We start from the raw sequence: 23,836 nt of genomic DNA, 5'->3' as shown, positions 1-23,836 counted from the left end.
TTGTAAATGGCAAAGTTTTTTTTTTTTTTTTTTTTAAATAGCTAAATTAATAGCTTTGTCATTTACAATGCCAATAGTTATAACTTTCGCAAATGTGATACCTATAGCATTTGTAATGCAATATGTTTTGTATTTACATGACTTAGATGTATTGATATTACAAATAACAATGGCGTTTAATTTTTTAAATAACTAATACTTAAATAAGTTATTGTAATTTATAATGGCAATAGCTTAAACTTTTCTAAAGAACTTTTGTGAAATTATGTTCAGTGTATTTTATTGTGACGAAAATCCAAGAACAGAAGTGAAATATTAACATCTTTTTGTGACATTTGCAATAAAGCTTGAAACATTGATAGCGTATATTTGAACCAGTTGTTGTTGAATGGTTGCACTCATCGCTGCTGAAGCGTGGAACGACCTCCTACACCACATTGGAGCACCCTCCTTGCTACTTTAATTCCGTAACAAGCTGAAGACTGGCTTTTTTAGTGAGCCAGGAGGGCAAACAAACAAGAATTTTTGCTACAAGTCAAGCCCGGAGGGATAACAAACAAGTACCCTTGCTACATCCCAAGCCCGGAGGGATAACAAACAAGTATCCTTGTTACATCCCAAGCCCAGACGGCTAACAAACAAATATCCAGGCTGCAACTCAAGCTCGGAGGTCTAACAAACAAGTACCCTTGCTAAATCCCTTGCTACCTACAACGTCAAATGAAACTGTAATAAGATAGCTCTGCTTTTGATATCAATCCCTTCCTTGTTATTTGAAAGTCTCTCTTCTCCTTACTTTCTTGGGGAAAATGGAGACACAGGCAATCGGACAACAGCCCTGCAAAGCACCAGGATACACTCGTGGGTGATAGGCCGCTCTAAAAATCCACATAGCTTAGCAAGGATGCATGCATGGATGCTCGGCAGTCAATGGCTTGCAGTGTCACAACAGACTGCACGGTCTGCTGTCGTAACTGCCTGGTATGCTACGGACTGCATGCACAGTTAGTCTATTGGCAAAGGTCTGCTTACTAATACAGCAAGGGTACATACTTACAGAACCTTGAAAGTTTCAATACCACCATTCTGGATGGCAATGGAGACACTTGAATGCGCACCTGAGCGCCAAGCCTTTAATGAACCAAGGTCACCACATTGATGACAAAAAAGAAGGCGGTCGCTGGAGATACGAAACACCAAGCCCTCAGAATTCATGCAAACGGAAAAGCTGCTTAACTGCATTTGATATGTTATCGCCATTCATAAATTGAGGGCGAGCATATGGCAGGGGGGGAAGGCGCTTTGAAATGACTGCATTAAGTAACAGCTTTAACTGGGTCTCTGCTGTACCCAATGAGCTCGTCGGCTTAAATCGCTGATTGATGATTTCAGTAAGAGTATTTTCCAGACGCTCGAATGCGTTCATTAGATGTGCGCGTGGTGAGCACATTTTACCCGGAATGAGGAAATGCGGCCATTAGTGAGGGGGTTATACGCTTCCGTTCTGACTGGTGGATTTGACGAAGGCTCGAGACTCACGCGCTGAACCAGAGTAGTCACGTGGTGCTGGGGCATAGAAAGGGCCGATTGTACTTGGACTCCTACTTCAGCAGATGGGCATCAGGCGTGCAAGGTGGACAAAGTGCTTATGAAAACCGGTGCACTTCAATCGAATCGCTATTCCCCGTCCTCTGCTTGCGAATCTGTGGGTTCACAAAATGTTACGGAGCGGAGGTCCCTGAGCTAATTAGCAGAGACAACATTGAATGAATAATTAATGCCAAACTTCATAATGGGTGAAAATTAATGCCAAACTTCGTGAAGGACGAACACTTAGTTGGATCAACTTCTTCCTTGAAGCTAATTCTCATTACTCTAAAAGGCCACAATTCTTTTCCTAAACTCTCTTCAATGACTGCTGAGAATTCGCAAGCCTCCTGAAACGTCTCACCATAATAGTCTTTCTTTATATCTTAATTTCGAAAAAAGGTTCCAACACTGCACAGTAAAATCAAAATCAAAATAAACACCATAAGCCTACTGAAGAAATGACCAAACGGGAAAAGCGCGCTTGGCATTGGCACGTAACTCATGATTTTCTGAAACCTGTAAGCAGAAGCAATGGCAACTGAAACACACAAGGACACAGATGTGAGAGCCCCCAATTTAAACAAGTTAAGCATTCGTTGCAGTTTTCTCTTACCTTACAACAACTGCGAGGGCAGGGAAATCTTCGCGTGCTGCAGTCCGTCCAGAGCTCGCGCCGCCGGCCTGCGACCAGGAAGTCAGGCAGGCCAGGCGGGACAACCGGAAACAGGAAGTAGGAGGGCGGGAGCCTACCCCGCCTCCCACGGAAGAGCCGCGATTGTTTGGAGCACCGGAGCAGGCAGGAGCCTACCCTGCGCCCCGGTGCCGAAGAAGGGAGGAAGAGTCCTGCTGCCTGTGAGAGCCGCTGCACCAAGGAAGCCGGTGAGTGGGGCTTCGCTTTGTTGCTGGCCTGCGAGAGCGGGGGGGCATGTGTGCGCGCGCGGCGGGCTGTGTATGTGTGTGAGCGTGCGTGTGTGTATGTGTCTTGGAGTCTGTGTGTATGCGTGTGTGACTGTGGGGGAGGAGGAGGGGGTTGCCTGTCTGGGTGCCTGCGTGTCTGTGTAAGTGCGTGTGCGCGTGTGTGTGTCTGTGTGCATGCATGCGCGTTAGGCTGATGGGAGGGAAGTGCACGGCGCGGCGCAGGACGGAACGTGCGCGTTCGCGCACACAAATCCAGGAAAAAAGCGCGTACCCTTTCTTGTCCCTCCTTCCCCCCAGACTGATAACTATACGTCTCCAGCTGGACACATGCATCCTTCGGATGCATTACAGCGAGACCCAAAAAGCAGGTGATGTTTTAGCTGTGTGGTTCTTGTCTATGACAACACCTTTAATAATGTAGAAGCCGTAGAGGGATCGGAGACCATACTGTGTATGGGAAGTGTGCTGGCGGCTGAATCCCTGTAAATTTAGGTATGTTGATCTAGTAAGGTCAAATATATGCTCGAGTTCCCTCCTCAGAGTACGATAGTTCTTGGGTTCCACTCCTAAGTCCTGAGTCGTGAGAAGCAGGTCTGTGTCGTGAGAAGCAGGGGGATGGGCATAAAGCATTTATTACTGTTGCTGAGAGTGGGTGTGGAATTAGGGGCGAAAGTCTAGTGCCGTTGTTCTGAGATTTCATCTAATGTTGAAAAAAAATGAAAAAGGAGAAAATAAAGCGGATTCGTTTTTTACATGATGCCGAAAAAACAGTTTCTTAAATCAGCATAGCAATTCTAGAGGAAGATTGAGGAGTACTCAATGATAGGTCTGATGGGGAAAGGTGCTGCAGCGGCAAAACCATTAACGTTTTGGGACATCACACCTTTATTGCTGGTCTCCAGACCCGGAATACCAGCTGCTGGCCCTCTTAGGAGATTCCGGTCTTTCTGAACCCCAATGAAGGAAAAATGCACTGCTGCTGTGCGGTCATTTAGGACAAAGCATGAACAGAAGGCGTTAAATCTGTGCAATAACGTAAACATACACTACACCAAATTACTGGGATGTTCAAAAAAGGCCTTTTTCATAATTTTCACCTGCCTCTCACTCCCAGAGGTTCCAGGGCCTTCTCTTCCTGGAAGTTTTCCACTTTTCCTTCTTTATGGAACTTTGTCCAAAGGATTCCTTTCTAGCAGTGTTTACTGGTCAGTGTCAAGTGCTTGTGTGTTTGCAAAACAAGCCTCTCCTTGGACTTTCCCCTAATTGATTTTCCGTATTCCACCAAGTTTATCATTTTATTGTTTTATTGCTGTATATTTACCGCTTAAGCATGTTTGTCGTATTAAGAGAACTGTTAACAAGCGAGGTGTCAAATACGATATTACTATAATGTCATTCTCTTATACCTTGTTGTGGCTGGGTTGAGTAGAGGCTCAATTAAATTAAAATATGATGCTGAACTTGCAAGAATGCAGTGTAATATTGCACTTGTATCACTACACCTGTCCCCCGCTATTGGGGCAGGGCTATAAAATATACTGATTGTAACAAAACCTCCCCCCTTTTATAGCTTTAAAGTTTATGTGCTTGCTTGCGTTGAGCTTGTTTGCAGGTGCTTGCAAAATATTTTATTTTGTTTAAAAGGCGAACCCCCACCTAAAAAGGGCTTGGCCCTAAACAGGAGATAATCAGGGGGTTGCAGCTGCAAAATGACGACCATTGCTTGTTTCCTGTTTTTTTTATGTGTTTACTTCACGCTCATCTGTAGCCCTCAGTAAATAGGCCGGGAGTAAGAAAGGAGGTCGCCTCTATCATGGCTGCGATGGTCAGAGGTCAGTGGATCACCATGAACACTTTTGGTTTTACTGCACACTTCCAGTGCGTGCACTCACTCCTGTGTCTTACAACAACACATTATAACAGAGCCTGAAGTTGCAGATATGTTTACTACCAGGCAGTCAAACGACTCTTCGGCATGTGCTGTTATAATTGCGTCGTTCCCGGTGAACTTGTCTCGGGTTCGATGTTGCTCGGAGGGGAGGTAGGAATCAGGAGGGAAACAGTGTTTTCCTTCGACAAATCCTGACACGTAAATGGCTTCCTGAGCTTTTCATGCCTTTCAGAGACTCGCGCGCCCTCCAGTGGCCCTTAATTTATACATAAACTGGGCGCCTCCATTCTGTTTAATAGAGCTACAGCATTTTTTCCGAGAGCAGGTGTACGCCCCAGTGGTTACCAAGAGGCCGAACCCCGTTTTACCAATAAGTAAAGGCCTGTCTCAATTGTGACGTGCTTCTTGCTGAACGTCGCTTTAAAACCAAATGTGTTGTGTGCCCTCGCGCCCTGACGATCTTTGTATGTGCTATGTGTATTTAATGACTGATACACTCAAACTAGCACTCTGGTGGCTGTTCCCATAAATGTCCTTGTAGTAAGTACTCCGTGTGCTTAGTACTCGGTTATCTTAAAGTTGAACTAATGTTTTTTCTTTGAATACACTGGACCTTGCTGTTCCTTGACAAAGGATATGTGTAGACCCCCCAGGGCTCTAAGTGGGATGAACAAACTGTCAAAGTGGCGTGGCCAATGTAATTAAGGGCGTGGGTTAAAAACACGTAAACTAAAAATCTGTACTAAGCATAGTGAGCCGCCCGACTTGTATTTTGCTATTTCTGTCCTTGCATCTAGATATATGTCAACAAGTAACATCATACCTACAAGTCAGGACTATTGGATTTGTCAAGGGTTGTTAATTGCATAAGATAAATAAGCAGCAACTATGGAGTGCATATAATATCAGAAAAGCTTCAACTTAAAACCATGTTAGCACCACGACAATGTTACTGTTCCTCAGTTTCAAAAAGAGAAGGAAAATCCAGAGAGAAAACGACTCTCTTTAAAGGATTTTCCTTCCGTCTACAACGCTCACCTGGCATGATGTCATGTCTTAACTTCTCCACTAGTGAGAAGTGAGCAGTATGAGCACGCGCACATGATGTGACTGCTGTCACTGCAGTCCGGAAAAAAATGGACGCCTGTGCTGGGGTACAAAACAGAGCCCGATAGAGACCCGTTTTGAGGCCTCCTTTAAACCAGCATTTACAATGCAATGGTCTCGGCATTATTAAAGGTAGAGCTATTGGCATTGCTCATGACTTTTTTTTTTTAAATCATAAATAAATGGCATTGTCATTTACATTGCCAATAGCTTAATCGTTAAATAAATGGCATTGTCATTTACAATGCCAATAGCTTAATCGCTCGCAAATGCATGACCTATTGCATTTACACCCACACAGAGCCACACACACAGTCATTCACATAGAGCCCCCTACACAGAGCCACCCGCACACAGACAGAGCCACCCACACATAGAGCCACCTACACATAGAGCCACCTACAAAAAAAGCTATCCACACATTGCATTAATGAACCCTAACTACATGTTCGAACAGCATTAACACATGAACACAACAAATATTACCTTAACTGGAGACAATGCCCTTCCCTGATCCATAATGTGTTACTGTAAACTGGCAGCCAACTGGTTTGTGCTGTAGGGTTTTGGGCCTACTTGTCAAAATACACATTAAAAATTGTTGCCCTTGACCCCAAACTAAAGTCCTGGGCGTCGGGCTATAGGAATTCAAGATCCCTGGTTTACATCTTCACGGCTGATGCAGTCAATTAAAAATGATTAAATCATAAAGTTTATTTTGAATGTTTTGTGACATGGCAGCCACTGTATTTCAAGCAGTTATAACAGATAAAGACAGTCCAACCTAGTTACTAGGGTTACAGATAAGTAAAAATTTCGTAGGTTGAGCAAGTGCGAGTACCTCAGGCCTTAACTCTTAGTGGCGCGACCCGTCGATTTGCAAAAAGGGCCAAGATCACGGTGTAGGCGCCTAGTCTTTTGAGACTGTTCGTTCTCTGGGGATTACTTGATTACTTGAAGCATAGCTGCCAAGAAGCTCTCTGTAAATAGTTTTGGCGCTTGCCCGTTCAGTGTCCAGCTCAGCACCCCAGCTGTGCTGCTTGATTACCTACTCACACTTCATACTGCATAAGTTGTGGTTTGATTCTGTTTGAACGTAAACTGTCTGTTTATTTGCATCCAAGCAAGAAGCAACAAAGTACCAACGGTGCTCTTAAAAAGGAGTAATGCACCAATACTCAAATTGTCTCATTGTGCCTAATCACAGCAGCTTTCCCGGCTGCCGTGCTCTCCGACCTAGCGACCGCCAGTAGGAGATATATATATATATATATATATATATATATATATATATATATATATATATATATATATATATTCACAGAAAAAACCATAGGTTATAGACCATATATAGTTAGGAATTAGCATTTACAAAACCTTGAAAATTCACTGAAAAAACCATAGGTTATAGACCATATATAGTTAGAAATTAGCATTTAGAAAACCTTATTTTACTCACACAAAACCATTGAAATTCCATATATAGTTAGTTGCACTAACTATATATCGCGCACCCGCAATCCACTGCTGATGATGTCACATATTACATCATTCATGACATGGTCAGTGACATCACTGATGACATCACTGATGACATCTCAAATGACATCACTGATGACATCACTGATGACATCTCAAATGACATCACTGATGACATCATGACACACCAATACCAGTTACTACATACGCACTCACTGATTCCTACGTCTACACACACATTCACTCATTCACCCATACAATCACTCATACATACAGTCACTCATTATTACAACACTATCATATGCACTCATACACCTATGCAGACAGTCACACACTGCCACTCATCCATGGAGTTACTCACACACCAAGTCAGTCCTGTAAAGAATCAATCACACTTCCATTTCTTCATTTATACAGTTAAACACAGAACACCATACTTCAGTGACATCACTGATGACATCACTAATGACATCTGAAATGACATCACTGATGACATCTCAAATGACATCACTGATGACATCATGACACACCAATACCAGTTACTACATACGCACTCACTGATTCGTACGTCTACACACACATTCACTCATTCACCCATACAATTACTCATACATACAGTCAGTTATTATTAGAACACTATCATATGCACTCATACACCTAGTCAGTCCTGTGAAGAATCAATCACACTTCGATTTCCTCATCTATAGTTAAACACAGAACACCATACTTTTCACACATATACTAACACATACTTACTCTCTTATACAATCACTGATACAAGTACACATTGATATGCACAGTCACACACCTCCCAGCCAGCCACACACACACTCAGTCTTCCATACATCCACTCATTCTTCAATATGTAAAACGTATTTAAACTTTACAAAAACACACAGACACTAGATGATGTCATCAGTGATGTCATTTGAGATGTCATCAGTGATGTCATCAGTGATGTCACTGACCATGTCATGAATGATGTAATATGTGACATCATCAGCAGTGGATTGCGGGTGCGCGATATATAGTTAGTGCAACTAACTATATATGGAATTTCAATGGTTTTGTGTGAGTAAAATAAGGTTTTCTAAATGCTAATTCCTAACTATATATGGTCTATAACCTATGGTTTTTTCAGTGAATTTTCAAGGTTTTGTAAATGCTAATTCCTAACTATATATGGTCTATAACCTATGGTTTTTTCTGTGAATTTCATTGGTTTTTTAACAGCTAATATCTGTAGCTGTAAAATGTATTCTTCTTTAAATCCAAAAATATATTTTATATGTTTATGAATAATTTTTTTTTTAAATATTTTTTTTTCTTCGTTCCCGCTTCGCGAATCGGGAAGCTTCCCGTTAGCTGACCTTGATGCCGCGAAATAGACCGCGAGCCGGTAAACGTTTCTTTACCGCAAGTGCCGCGTTAGAAAACAACATCGTGACGCCTCCCGTCCGCATGACGTTTCACGTTGTCGCGTGATACGTCATATGACGTGCTACGTTAGCGAACTGGTACGCGAAGCGAGTCGCAAAGCGCAGGTTTCTGGAAGCAAACCGGGAGGCCCTGCAAAGCGCTTAACGTAAACACAGCAAGTCATGTGACTTGGTAATAACACTTTTCATTGGTTCATTTCACTTTTGGTTTCCTAATGATGTAAGACTAGGTCATATAATCTAAAATGAACACTTTTGATTGGTTGAGAACTCTTGTTTTTCCCAAATGATGAAAATCCCTCCTTCTTTCCTCACTCTGACTTTCATCATTGTGAGAGAAAGACCCTTTGTGATCACTGAGCAATGGCTTCTTTAGTAGCTTCAGCTGGTGCTTCCCCACCACCTCCACCACATCCAAGGAAGAGTGGACCACCTGCTCAAGTTATAATTCAACAAGAAGAGGAAGAAGAGGAACAGGACGACGAGCACGAAGAGAGGCAGTTTTTGCCTGAGCAGCCCAGGACGTCTCACCGGAAAGAAAACTTCATTTGGCAATTTTTTAAAATTCCCAAAGGTCAGAAAAAAGTAAATGCAAGATACGTAACTTGCCTTATATGTCAAGATAGACTTCCAGAGGAACCGAGAAAAAATACAGTTTCGGAAACTACACAATGCATCGCCATATGACTAGGTGGCATCCTAACAACTACAGTGCTGCACAGTTTCGGAACGACCTAGATAATCTCCCTATTATGGCCAGAAGATCTGTTGTACCGGAAGTAACGGGACCAGAGGGCAGGGAGATGGTGCCAAATATACAAATGAAATTTGGTGAAGTAAAACACATCTGCGTATTTTGCGATGGATTCATTTCCTACGGAGAAAGAAGCATCACTCTGATCAACAGAGCTATTGACTATCATATGCAAGTTTGTACGAAACGCCCAAAATAATAAATACTTCTTTTTTTGTTTTGTTGCTCCTGTTGAGCCCTTTACAATGAATCGTTTTCATTGCCCCCTCCAAGAAAAACCCAAAAAAATATAAAACTGTTCAGAAAAATTCAAAAAAAGTAAAAAAATGTTCCGAAAAATAATAAAAAAAATATAAAACAACAAAAACAATAAAAAAAAAGTTCTTTTCAGAACTACCTCCCCGTTATTAAAAAATTGGTACAATATTTGGAACTGTGCCAACCTCTATTTCTCTTAGTTCGCTTCCCAGTTCGCTCGCCGGTACGCGAACCGGAAGCGAACCAAAAACAGTAAGTATAAGGGAAGGAAACAGACACTTATGTTAAAAGAAAGACAGCTATAGGGGAGTAAACTAGAGATACTATTACCCGTAATCCACTGCTGATGATGTCACATATTACATCATTCATGACATGCTCAGTGACATCATCAGCAGAGGATTGCGGGTTTTTTGGCAACGTGCCTTATCCACGGTTTAATAACGCTGCCTTTTGCTTTATATACGTTTTCAAATTGTATGAAATATATACCAATAGGTCGTTATGAACCTTTAGGTAGTGCTTTTCTTCATGAGGTCTGGTCGCTTCCATACACATACAGATGTTTCAAAGATGATCAAGAAGTTTATCTGAATGGAGAGGAATGCACTGAGATGCCAGATCATTCACTAATGTGTAGGCACATACAGTTACACGGTTCATGCAACAAACACCGACCAAATATGGCTTGCCTGTTGCAAGGCACGCCAGTTCCTGCTATCATCCCCACGTTCAAGTTGTTGGAAAATGGTAGTTATTTGATGCTCAATAATGAAGATTGTTCTGAGTTAATTAAAAGTATTCCTTTTATCGTAACAGTAAGTGAACGGGTTATTTGCTGCAGAAATGTTCTATTTCCTCCCACACATGAACATAGGGAGTTTTCAATCTGGCCACAAATACCAACCTTGGGACAGATTTCAACGGCATGGCAAGAATAAGAGCTCTTTTGTCTCAGAGAGAGGTGGCCTTGAGTTCGGCCCGTGAAACTTTCGTGCTTCACATAGCGAACACCCGTACAGAGGTGCAGACCCTTTTCAATTCAGATTTGCCTTTCAATTTCAGCAAGATGGTTCCGACTATCTTTAACGCATCCTCCACAAAGGCCCTGGCGCACTTTTTTAAAGTTGTTACCAGTGGTCTCGTGACTTCATTTGAGAAAATCTTTGGAGTCATCCCTGCTTCCTTTCATTCTATTTTCTCCACTCTGGTTCGTGGATTGGCATTGTTACTTGCATTACCAGCGGACGCTCTTGTGCTTTTTTACATTTTTAAATATGGATGTCCCTCCTATGCAACCTCCCACCCTGCAGCTGCTGACACTGTTCCGCAATCGCATGCTAGAATATTATGGCACAATGCCGTTGGCGATATTAAGCACGGCATATGGATTATCTTTTCGATTCTCCTACTTCACCTGTGTCCAGCCTGTATTTCACTGCCTGACCTGTGATTTCGATTGGGCCATTGATTTGTGTCTCTGCGGACCGGTTTCTCCTGACGTCGACTTTAATCAGCTGATGACTCCTATCATTACTCACGAGTTGGTTTGTCCTGGCGAAAGGATTATGGCTGTGGCATTGATGCATGGACTACTTGGTCCCTGGAATTTACTGGCGGCAGCACAGTCTTTCTTGGAACAGAGCTTTCTTGAAAACCCACCGAGCTGTCCTCTGATGGTGATAGAGGATCCGGTGCTGGGAGAGCACGTATGTTCTTTTCCGCTTTTAAATTGGATGGCTGAACTGTTTTCGGATGAAGACGGTGACTTCCTATTGGAGGCTGTTGCAGCTTATTTTGCATACACAGTTATGTCATAGACCTTTTTCATGTTTGATATGCTGAGTACTAGCATTTCATTGACAATTCATTGACTTATTTGTCAAGTTTTTATTATTTACCTTGCCTATTGGCTTAAGACTCGATAAAGTACTTGGCTGTTTTATTTTTCTTTAGCATTAAATTTTCCTAGTTTTTAATGCTTTACCTTGCGGACCGTCCACATATAAACTTGCAATCTGCTCTCATGAGATGGCACTTCTATTATCTTATTCAGTTCGTTTCCGGATCATGGGGAGGTGTCATCTAGGCCCTGGATATCTTTACACCGTGTTAAGTTAGCATGGGCTCATTACCGGTTTAAACGCCATTTTTCCTTTTTTGCAACTTCTGCACACGACACTTAGTTGTTGCTTTAGCTTTCCACCTAGTAGTTCATTGTGGTTTACATGAGAATAATATGTTATTGCTCTACTATCTGCTTTGCTTGTTAAACTATATCTGTACAGCGAGTGCTAAAGTTTCAAGAACAACACGATACAGAATTGTTATGAGGTCTGAGCTCCACGACTTCATACTCATAACATAAGTGCAACTTCTGCCAATTCTGGGCATGAGGCGGGTTTTATATTGCTTTGCCGAACACACATACACAACAGTTGATGCGGTTCACATGAAGAGAGAGCTGGTGTATGCTGATGTGATTCCTTCAAATCTAAGACACTAAAGTATGGGCACGCCCTAAACCAACACAAAGAGACCTTCTTAGCAAATAATATAATATGTGTATTAGGGAGGGTGAGATATAAGCAGCCGCGGGCCGTGGAGGGAGTTACGGTGAGGCAGGGAGGTGGGGAGGGGGAGAAGCAGGGTGGAGCCCTCTCTACCTTGCCCCTCCCCCTCCCCGCCTCCCTGCCCCACCGTAACTCCCTCCACGGCCCGCGGCTGCTTATAAGTGTTGCTAACTCTTATTCATTTACAGCATGTTAACATACTGTCACCATTCGCTTTTTATGTACTAGTAACTATGCTGGTAATTTTGCTACTGATAATATGTGTACTTGTATTCTCCACCCTGCTTCTCCCCCTCCCCGCCTCCCTGCCTCACCGTAACTCCCTCCACGGCCCGCGGCTGCTTATAAGTGTTGCTAACTCTTATTCATTTACAGCATGTTAACATACTATCACCATTCGCTTTTTATGTACTAGTAACTATGCTGGTAATTTTGCTACTGATAATATGTGTACTTGTATTATCTAAGATACTACGCCTGAGAAGACGGCATTAGTAAATAAACATTTCAAATACACATGTGTTCTTCTTAACTCCATGTTCTGGTTTCTAAGAAATATATAACGACCGACTGTTCATGAGTTCCACGTATCCTGAGGTACTATAAGTTCATATTCTGGATTGTCTAAACATTGAGAGTTTGTTATATCCAATGTGACACTGTACCTAGCTTACTAAGGAGTTTTTGATTACTAACGTGAGTTTTGGGACACCCTAATTCGCCGAGGTTCCAATCCTCTGTCCACAGTTCTGTGTGAGAACAGAAACCCTGCGACAGGGGCACCCCCGACCCTTGCTGGAGCTTCATCACACTTGCGATACAACTCCAGCAATGCGCCACCTTTACGGCACAGATACATCACGCATCTGTGCTGTTTTTGCCCCATGATGCGCCGCATTGTAAATGCAGCACACCATAGGTGACGGAACAGCGGCACAGAATGACTAACACATCCCTGGTGATGCGCCAGTCATCATAAATGTATCCCTATGCTTCTTATCTTGTTAGAGATGAACCGCCATATGTATCATCAAAGTTTTTTGCATTTCCTAAATAGCGAACTTTAAGGAATAAATAGCGATTCTTTACCATTCCTAGTTTGCGATTAGCTATTTGCTAATTACAAATTACCCATTCATTTCCTTCATTTCCATAGGGCGGTTGGACTCACTTTTAGCTCGAACGGCTGAATGGATTTCCACGAAACTTGGCAAAATTGTAGGGACTGGTAGCCCGATGTGCCTTTGCTATGTCTCAAGATATATGCTCCAGTGGTTTTTACGAAAATTAACTTTGAAAAATATATATTGGGCTACATTGGCCTATATATATGTTGGAGCCCAAATGTAGCCCAATGTAGCCCAATGTAGCCCAATGAAGCCCAATGTAGCCCAATGTAGCCCAATGTAGCCCAAAGATGGCCGCCAGACACACAAAAAAACAAATGTAGCCCAAATATCAGCCAGATGTAGCCCAACTATAGCCCAGTGACAGAATGACCAATCAGCTTCGCAAACCTCCGTTACGCGAAGCGGAGCGCTGTTACAGATATATATCTTTTTTTGAACGTTAATTTCTCAAAATCCACTGGAGCACATATATTGAGACCTAGCAAAGGCACATCGGGCTACCAGTCCCTAATATTTTGCCAAGTTTCGTGCAAATCCATTCAGCCGTTCGATTATTATTATTATTTATTTTTTTTGCCCCGCGGGGCCCTTTTAAAACCTCCACATCAAACCTAGGGGGTCAGCGAGGATCTACTATGCCCCCTTATAGTTATTTCCCCCTTTGTTTTGACCTCCTCTTGTCTCTCGATCCTACCGAGAGACAAGATGGCGGCCGCTACGGACTTTTTGGAATGTTGACAGACGCCGGAGAACCAATCAGCTTCGCTTCACAAAGCTCCGTTGCGCGAAAAGTACGCATCCTGGGACGCTGCCAGGTCCGCTGTTACAGATATATATCTTTTTTTAAACGTTAATTTCTCAAAATCCACTGGAGCACATATATTGAGACCTACAAAAGGCACATCGGGCTACCAGTCCCTACAATTTTGCCAAGTTTCGTGCAAATCCATTCAGCCGTTCGGGCTAAAAGTGAGGCCAACCGCCCTATGGAAAACTCAATGTTAAAAACACGTTTTGGGACCCCCCTTTTTTCTCGGCCCCCCCTTGACGAACCCCCCCCAAATTTTCAAGGGCTGCTCAGAAACAAAATGTGCCATTTTCCTGAAAATTTCAGCCAATTCCGTCCACAAACGCCAAAGTTATTAGACATAGAATTTTCAAAAATCCCATAGAGAAAAAATCCTAACTATATATACCTACTGGCGACCGCCAGTAGGTAATATATATATATATATATATATATATATATATATATATATATATATATATATATATATATATATATATATATATATATATATATATATATATATATATATATATATATATATATATATATATCCACCAGCAATTTCAGGCAATGTTATGGGTATATCACTATATTAATAAGCGACATATATAACATGGGCATGCCCACGTATAGAAACTTGCATATGCTACGCATATACTACATCGATTCTAACATGCCTATAACTCCACAAGCATATGCACATAATAACACACATCCATATGGCACGCCTGCCTGCCTCACATTTCGCTGCTCCGCGATCCTACCCCCACTCCCCCATGGTGCAATCTGACTCCCTGCCCTGATGGGCTGCAGATAAGGGCAGGGTCTCAAGGGAGGGGAGACGCGTCTGAGTCCAGAGTTGTGATTTACCCTCTGCAGCCCCGGCCTCTGACGTCACGGAAACCCTACCGTGGCAGAGTCACGAAGCAGCATCCCATCATCAGCGGGACAGCCAATCCGAGAGGAGTTCAGGGGTATGAAAGGGGCTCTGCGGGACCCGTGCCAAGAAACAGCTGGGCCCGGAAGAGAGAGCGGGTGCGAGGGAGGCAAGAGAGCGCAGTGACAGAGGGGAAACTGGGGCAGAGACAGTCGTGCAAAGAGTCTTCCAGGAGACTGAGAGACAGTAGTGTAGGAAGCACTCGAAGATGCAACAGCGCTAACTTAGGAGAGTGCTGTATAGAGAAGAGAGACACCCAGGGGACACATCAACGATAGAGGGCGTGGGGACGAGACAGCCCTGCACAGGAGGAACGGGACTAAGTGGGAGGGAGACTGCCAGGCGAAACAGCAGTGACAGCGAGAGGGTTGGAAGGACGTTAACCCAGAGAGTCTCTAGTGCAGGGCTGACACCGCTCAGAGAGGGTCCTCCTCCGTCGGAGAGACGACAGTGATAGATGCATCTGGTTCCGAGGCTACAGTAACCCCCAGAGACAGATTGCAGGGAGGAGCGATCTTAGAGCTGAGAACTGCGACAGAGAAGAGACATCTATTAAGGAGGATGTACGTTCGAAAGAGACTGCTCTAAAATAGAGTATCCGAGATGCGAGGCACCGGTTCTGAGACAAAGAGGATGCCTGTGAGGAGTAAAGTTTGTCTGAAGTTCTGCAGAGCAGCGGAGGCGGAGAGGGGGTGCAGAGACCGGGGCAACCCTCCCCCTGCAAGAAGGGAGCTCCAAGCAAGCCGGAGGCAGAGGACCAGAGGCGAACAGAGCGCCTGCTTCACTGAGGTGAGTGAGAGGCAAGAGCCGTGGGTGAGACCCGGGGAGTGAGACCTCACGGGAGGGGGGGCATCAAAGAGTCAACGAGACGCCAGGGAGGGGTTCAGATCTAAGAGAGGCGAGTGAAGCTCCAGAAAGTGAATCCTGAGAGAGGTGATTTTCGGAATCGGGGACGTGTTTTGGTGAGTGACGGATGACGTCACAGGTAGAAAGAACCTAAAAAAGACGGGGCTTGGATCGAGTGACGCCCCTCTCCTCCAATGGCTGGCCAGCATTTACTAGGCCAGCCAATGGAGAAGAGGGCGGGATCCAAGTCCCCTCTGAGAAACATTAAATCTTTGGGCTCCGCCCACACTGCTTACAGCAGTGCGACGGAGTCCTTGACCTAAAAACTGCGAGTGCTCAGCACCGCTGAGAACCGGCCCACTTAAAGCAGCCCTGGTAGACCCAACAACTCACATGCTACCACCTGGTGTCCCAGGATTGCGGACCCTTCACACGGTCACCCGATAAGGAGCCAAAATCACACGGTGGCAGGGAAAATGAGCTGAAAACCACTGTAAACAGTGGGTTTCCAGCTCGTTTTGGGAGGCAGTAAATTGCCATCTCCATTAAAAGGTGTGAAAACACCCCAGATCATCGGCGACGGCCTCAATGAACCTTTGATTTTTGTTGTTGTTTTTTTTGTGGAGGAGGGGCAGGTGAGAGGGCAGAGTGCCTCGTAGATGGTTCCTGGCACCAGAACCCACCCCTCTCCAAGGCCGTGTCCCTCTCCATGGCCCCGTCCCTCCTGTCACGGTGCAGTTCATTTGTACGTTGGCAGGCAAGTATGTGCTCCGTGAAAATCAGTTTTGCTTCTACTCCGCTGCAAGTTATTTTTTTCATCTTGGAAATCATCATACATGTATGGGCGGGACTGTTTCTAATCGTGTGTTCTTCACTTCTGGGGGACGTGGGGGAAGCAGCATGTGGGACAGAAGCAACAAAGGAGAAGCAAGAAAACTTACTACGAGACGGAGCAACACAGAGACCATGGTGGATGGAACCATTGCACAGGGCGATTATAGAGCAACTGGCAGTGGGGGCCGGAAAACGCACAGCAAGACGGAACAACACTGAGACAGAAAACACAGTAGCATAAAGCGAGATAGAGCAACATGGAAGTGGGACGGGGAGACCGCTGTAAAACACACAACCTTTCGTAGAATGCTAAACAAGAAAAAAGTGACACCAGGAAAAAAAGAGCTGTGTATACAGTAATGCATCCATGCTCCAGAGCGAGGGATAAAGTCACAACAGGTTTGTGAAGCCCACCCAAGCCATCAAATAGGAAGCAGGCGAATTACCTGATAATGAGCCCAACCAGTGGTAAACATTGGGCGGGCTGTAAGCTAACAAAATGTCTTGCAACGGACAGCACATGCACTGTTTTAGGCAAGGCTTCAAAATAAAAAAATGTTGATTTAAAAAATATCCACCTAACAAAATTTCGGTGTTCAGATGATTTCTACAATAGGTGGGAGGCGAGTTTGGCTTGAATTTACAATTCTAATCCGGAAAAGTGTGTTTGTAGACCATGATTTCTAATTTTTTTACTCTATTTTGGAAGTATGCTTTCCCATGGAAGCATCTTATGTGATTTAGAGTGAGAGCTTAACATAGGTCCATTGTATACATAGGGGGTCGCTGGTCCAGCATGGGTTCACTAACCAATTGTATTTATTTAGTGTTTTGTTGAGGTGCATGTCATTTTGTGGGTACTGCAGAAAACGTATGCACCAGCCGGACGTTGTAAAGATGGAAGTTCAGAACTTCATAATTATTTTTCACTGCCTGATCCTCTGTTGTTTATAGTCCGGAGTCCAGAGGGAAGTGAGCAGTGTAGAAAGCTGCCCTGCATGGAGAGGGCTGGCTAATAATCAGAATGAAAAGGTGAGGATGGGATCAGTCAACTAGGTTGGAGGGGAAATGCCTCCAAACGCAGGTGGAAACATGCTCGCTTCTAGCATTGAGCTGTGTGTAGACATTAGATATTGGCATGTGGAGATCAACAAAGCAGCGCCAGTCCTTTTCTAACGTAGTGCAAGTTATAGCTCTGTTTGAGTTTTCAATTCACATAGGTCACTCTTGCTCTGATGAGTGAAAGGGAGCCCTGTGCTTGGGAATCCCAGTGAGAGAGCATGCTAAACCCGCTGCTCACATCAGGCCCACAAATATCTTAAGTTTCATAGGCTGGGAAGCAGGGCAGACGAAGGATCCTCAAATGAGAGTAGAACTCTGCCATTGGGTGACCAGTTAAGTCCCAGGACAGTCCCACGGCCACACTAGAGGTCTTGAGGAAGTGGCTGTGGTGTTGAGGGTACCGGGCACTGCTCTGTAAATTCTGTGGATGAAGCTGTGCTTTCTAGCAGCCCTTCCTGAGCCTCAGTTGCACATCTCAACCGGAAAAGGACAGCAGTGTGAACATCGAGCACCCAAGGTCCTTAAATCTATTTTCAGAGTGACCTGCGACACTCGGCTGTGCTCCACTGAGAGGACCTTGGTTGTTATGAAGAGTAGGGCTTGCTTGGAGCCGGATCCGCAAGGACTGTTCCCTCTTAGATGATAAATGGCGATTACTCCTGCTCTCGGACGATGACTCCACCAGCACGCCCAGGCCATAAATATCTGACTGACCGCCCAACCCAGACTGACTACATGCTGGCTTCTTATAGATTCCGGTTAACACCCCACGCCCGCACCACTCCCATTGGGCGATATCTGTGCATCACTTTCACCTACACAGCATCACCCCAGAGTTATTTTGTTCACAACTCCCTGTCCCTAATGACAAGCACTCTCTACCCCCCAAGGCTCCATGCTAAACCTCTTTCTGGTAACTGTATTATACTGCTGTCTTCAAATAAGCAAATGATCCAGCATTATTTTCAGACTTTCCTTCTGTATGTAAACATGTTGTGGCTGACCATGTATGGATCTGTTCAGTGAGCACAATACAGCTTTTATTGTATAAGGCTCCTGTATATATTATTTTCTCTGATTGCCATGCTAAGCCTAAACCCTAATATAAATGATTTTTTTTTAATAGAGGAGACGGGTTTAAGTTAAAGTTTGTGGAAAGAGTGTACCAAAAGGCCAAATGTGGACTGACATTGAATGAGTGAGTGTCCTTTGGGTAGATGCTTGGATGGGGGCTAGAGCAAGAGGGCAGAGCTGAAGCTCAAGTTTATGGTTCATTGCTGCACTGACCTTCTAGAGAGAAGAGGGATGCAACATTTCAAGCACATTTGCACGTATAGTTCTGACGTGAGTAGGGTACTTTGTGGAAAGAAAATGTATTTGAACTGTGTAGAATGAAATATAAGACAAAAGACAGTTGGGGTGCATTTTGGAGACTGGCAGCATGAAGGGTACCGCCTATACAAGAAAAAACAACTGTTGGGAACATTTGCCGCCACATGTTTTTATCTCACCTGCTATAGGGTGTGTATACAACACCAAGGTCTCGTTGTTGTCTTCCGTAGCTGACTGAAGGCATGGAAGAGACTAAAGGCCTCATTTAGAGTTTGGCGGAGCGGGAGCACCGCCCTCAGCCTGTGCTGCTCCTGCCTGGCCATAACTGTGGTTCCCACACTGTGGGGCCCATTAGGATGGCCGGCGGATTGCCCCCGCCAGGATGGCGGTAGCCACCGCCAGCCTGGCGGGGGCAATCCGCCCGCCATCCGCACCTAAATCCCCCCGCCATATTAGGATGGCGGGGGGGACCGTGGCGGACGGAAAGACCGTCCACTGCTTTTCCGCCCCGGTCGCCTTGCTGCCGGGGTGGAAAAGGTTTAATATGGTGGCGGTGTCTATAAGACACCACCAGCCATATTAGCATTGCCCAAAACAGATGCCTTTCCCATGCAGTCTTCACTTCGGGGGCCCCCTGCGGGCCCCCGGAGTGAAGGACAGGTGGGGGTGCACACGGGGGGTACCTGTGGTACCCCCCTGCAACCCTCCTGCATTTGCATTAACAAAGCAGCAGGCACCGCGCGGTGCCTGCTGCTTTGTTAATGCAAATGCATATGTGCAATTTTAGCATTGTGGCGGGCGGTGCTGAGAGCACAGCCCGCCACAATGCTAAACATGCAGGATGCGCCCGTGGCGGGCGCATCTTAATCCCCCCCACGGGACCCCCACCCTTATGGCGGGTGGTCCCAAACACCGATAGGATGGCGGGCGGACTAAGTCCGCCCGCTATCCTAATGACCCCCTAGATTTAGAGTCTGGGAAACACCAGGTTTACATTAGCGGAACCTCAGCTGCCTCTTCCGGTGTGAGCCACTGACCTGGCAGAAAGCTTGCCTGGGTGCTTCAGGTCACAAGGACTGTCATCCCACTCTGTTGAGGGTAGGGCGACCAACGCTCATTTTCCATGCCCACCAAGGTCTAAATAAAGCCCTTAAATTCCTTGGATTCAATTCTAAGGAACCTATTAAGGGAGACACTGATTTGACTTCTATAGTTTATCTGACTGTACTCATGACAAATCACTGGTCCAGCACAGGATGACCCTAACGGGCTGGGTCAAAGTAACTTGTCCAGCTCTGGAGAAACAGTAGACAACTGTTGTCATGTGTCACTGGTCCATTCAGTGGTCCTTGGTTGACTACATCCAGAGTCATTGATTTAAGTGAGGGATGACATTATCAGTCCTCATGTTATGGTGCTGCTACCTAAATGTTTGGTTAAGTGACTTGAACAAAACTGCACTTGGTAGGGTCATCCATGGGATATTCAGGAGTAACACTAGTCACCTGAGCTGATTAATCGGGTCAAGGGTGGATCCAGATAACCTGCCTGGTCTGGTGCTACTAGCATGACTCTACATGGGGACCATGGCTTAGCCCTGCTTGTGTGCACGGTGCGCGCTGCTTAGTCCTGACTATGTTCTTTCTAAGACGGGAGAGTCTTAAACCTTATTGCTCACATCTCGACCCCTCTCTTTACAGAGCTCCTGGGATCCACCAAGAGACTGAATGTCAACCACCTCGACTCTGATGGGTAAGTGACCAACTGACCGCGATCAGTCATGTCCCATGCCTCCTCCTATCAGCACACAGTACCCCTCGGTGCTCCTTCTTTTCATACCAACATGTGTGTGTGTGATCAGTCCGCTCCAGTGTTATACCGGAAGTGCTTTTCTGAGGCTAAAGGGAGTGTCTGTGTGGCACTCCCATGTGCTCATTTGTTGTGATACTGTCCCCCTTGGCCGCCCTCTGCATGCCAGGAACCTTGCTATGCATTCGCTGGATCTTCCTTCACCAGTGTCTGCCTGTATCTGCTAACTGAAGGTAGATGCACTGCCTGCACTCAGTACTGCATCTGCCTGCCTGTTTTATTATCCTGTTTACATGCCTCGTTGCTTCTGCTTGCTAGCCCCTTGTTCGCAACTGCCTTCCTGCGTGCCTGTTTGTAACTGGCTGCTCGGTTGTTTCTTCCTGCTTGTTTGACTACCGGTTAACTTGTCCATTTACATCTGTCTGGCTCTGGGCACCTACATGTGTCCCTGGAAGTCACTGCCAGGGCCTGTTCTGTTTGCATTTGCAGGTGACTTGTGATGAATACCAAATTGCACACAGTCTTTTTGCACAATCTTTTTTGCAGGTTTGTAAGCGTATTGTATGATTAGAAAAACACCATAACGGGTTTCAGTTGACTTAAGAAGGATTAAACACGTAACTCTGCAAGATAAGCAGTCATTTGGGAAACAGAATTATATAACAAAACAAGAGAATTGAAGTGAACAATATGACAGATAGATGCACATCTGCTGCTGTTAGGATTGCTTATTAAGGACAGTAGACAATGTATAGCAAGCAGCAAGGACATGGGTGTTTGTGATTTTTTTTAGGTCTCTCCTAGGCAGCGCTTGTGCTGTCTCTTCAAGCCCTAATGTATTCAGATATGGACTTTAAGCTCCGCCTATTTTCCCGCCCATCTTTTCAGGTAGCTCCTGTTACTGTCCTTTGTCAATGGTGTTACTTTACATGTTTTAATTACAGCCTGTGAGCACTATTTTTTGAAATCACGTTCTCCAGCCTGCACTTTCTCCCTCAGTGTTTTTTTTTCTTTTTTTAAACCAGCGTGGTACGCTTAGCTGCAATAATGGCGGCCGCACCTTTCTTTTCTGCTGTTGCAAGCAGGACAGTCTCTCCTGTAACACTTTTTTGTTTTTTAATGAGCTTAGCACGCCTCAGCTGCAATAATGGCAGCCGTGCCTTTTTTTTCTTATTTGTGGCTCGCCACATTCAGCTGCACGTGGTTTTAAAAAAAAATTTAAAAAATTTTGGTACAATTGCAGCACCCGCGCTTTAGCTTTGAACATCTTAAGCCAAAGCGCGGGTGCTGCAATTGCTTCAAAAGTAAATAAAACATTCTTAAAGGCATGCTGCCACCATTTGTTTTCCATTGGTTTATTTTTGTAGCAATGGCGGCACCCGTGCTGTAGCTCTAAACATCTTAAACTAAAGCACGGGTGCCGCAATTGCTTCAAAAGTAAATAAATATTTAAAAAAAGTCATTTACAATGCAATAGGTCTCACATTACTGAAAGTTTGAGCTGTTGGCGTTGCATTATTATTAGCAACGTCAATGGCTCAAACTTTCAGTAATGCGAGACCTATTGCACTGTGTTTTGTGGGTGTAGGGCCCAGATGTCTATAGCTTCAAGCAGCAATGTTTTTATTAATGGTGCACCCTGCGGTATACCCTGGGTATTTGACGAAATGTAGTCAATCAAGTTCAAGGACAATGTCTTATTCGAAAATGGATAGAAGATGCCGTTTTTTACTGGCTTTGAAAGAGTCTTGCCTCGCTAGCTCTTCATCCGGCTCTAGAGTCAATATTGGATCAAGTTCAGCATATTTTCTGGGACAAACCTGAGGCACCGGCATAGATCCTGTCTCGAGCTTGGTCACCATTATGCCAAACTGGGGTTTGTTGAAATTGCCGAGAAAAAGCAAGGTGAATGCCAGAGGAAAGAAATGTTGGCTTTTGAAGTTTGCCAGTAGTAGAAGCATAACTTTATAATAACTATATTAAACACAACATCTGCCAAGACTTGCATTCTTTAAATTAATAGCTGTTTGCTATTTGCAGGAAATTCTCTGATGCCTTCTGTGTAGCGCTACTTAGTGCATGTCAAAGCCCTAATAATGACACTAAAAGGTCCTTTTAGTCCGTGGTGGTTTTTGCTTTATATCTCCACACTTCCAAAGAAGGGGGGGTGGGATGAATACCTTCGCGTATGCTTCCTCATCCCAGTCCTACCTATGTGAATGTCGGTCCATCCCTGTGGACAGGCCTCCCTTTAATTTCCCTCTTTCTAGTTATATAATTGATTTCTTACCCCTTCCTTTACTCCCAATACCTTCTTCCATGATCCTAGCCATTCCCGGTTTTGTTGTGTCTGCTGCGGACAAAATCCCTGGCTCCGATTAGATATGTAGGTGAGATTATAACGTATTTTTTTGTGCGGTTGTGACTGGTGCTCCAGGTGTCGTGCTGTCACTCATTGAGAAGGTGCAAGAATGGGCCGTAGCATTGTCCCAGTGTGTTTTGATTATAGAACCATTATTTCGGTCTTCACAATGCCTAAAGTAGCAGCCTGTCCAACTGTGGGCATTTGGCAGGGATGCCATTGTGAGGGCTCCTAACATACTCTCTAGATTGTGAGCCAGCAGAATTTTCCTGCTTTTATGCACCTCAGTTTTGCTAGGCAATGTGAAGATGCTGGAACAGGATGCGTAATGGGGCTGTAAAAGCCTCTACTCTGCTTTTTAGCGTCTTCCCTGTTCCAGAAATAGGAATCCAGCTAGCAATCTGATGTGCTGCTCTAAGTGAAAACATTTAGAAGACACATTACAGGAGACTGAGCTCTCAGTTCCTTTTTATATCTTCATCTTCTGTGGTAAGTTGAGGATAATGCAGTACACAAGGCTGTTAAACAGGAGAGAAGTAACCTGGCTGATGGACAGGATGTCAGGCAGTGGGTAGATACTGAAGAGAAAGTATCCAAGGCAAGTCGTGTCATGGGGAATGATCGCCAATTGGCATTAAAACACTTTATGCATAATCCGAGAGTTTTGGTAGAGGGCCCTCAGGCCTACAATCAAGGAGACTATTTTGTGGTATGATCTGAGGCGG

At 44.6% G+C, this 23,836-nt stretch overlaps 1 protein-coding gene across 2 annotated transcripts in view; it reads left to right on the top strand.

The window, feature by feature from the left end:
* CASKIN2 (CASK interacting protein 2) overlaps window positions 1-23,836 on the top strand; it is a 277,560-nt gene that overhangs the window by 110,216 nt on the left and 143,508 nt on the right. For both annotated transcript variants that reach the window (XM_078654526.1, XM_078654527.1), the window contains one exon: window positions 20,641-20,692. In XM_078654526.1, the coding sequence (XP_078510652.1) occupies window positions 20,641-20,692 (52 nt within the window). The remainder of the gene's footprint in view (window positions 1-20,640; window positions 20,693-23,836) is intronic.

The sequence above is a fragment of the Lissotriton helveticus genome, chromosome 7 (genome assembly GCF_964261635.1).
Source record: "Lissotriton helveticus chromosome 7, aLisHel1.1, whole genome shotgun sequence".
Lineage (NCBI taxonomy): Eukaryota > Metazoa > Chordata > Amphibia > Caudata > Salamandridae > Lissotriton > Lissotriton helveticus.
Note: the sequence above shows the minus strand (reverse complement) of the source record. Positions and strands in the feature narration are given on the sequence as shown.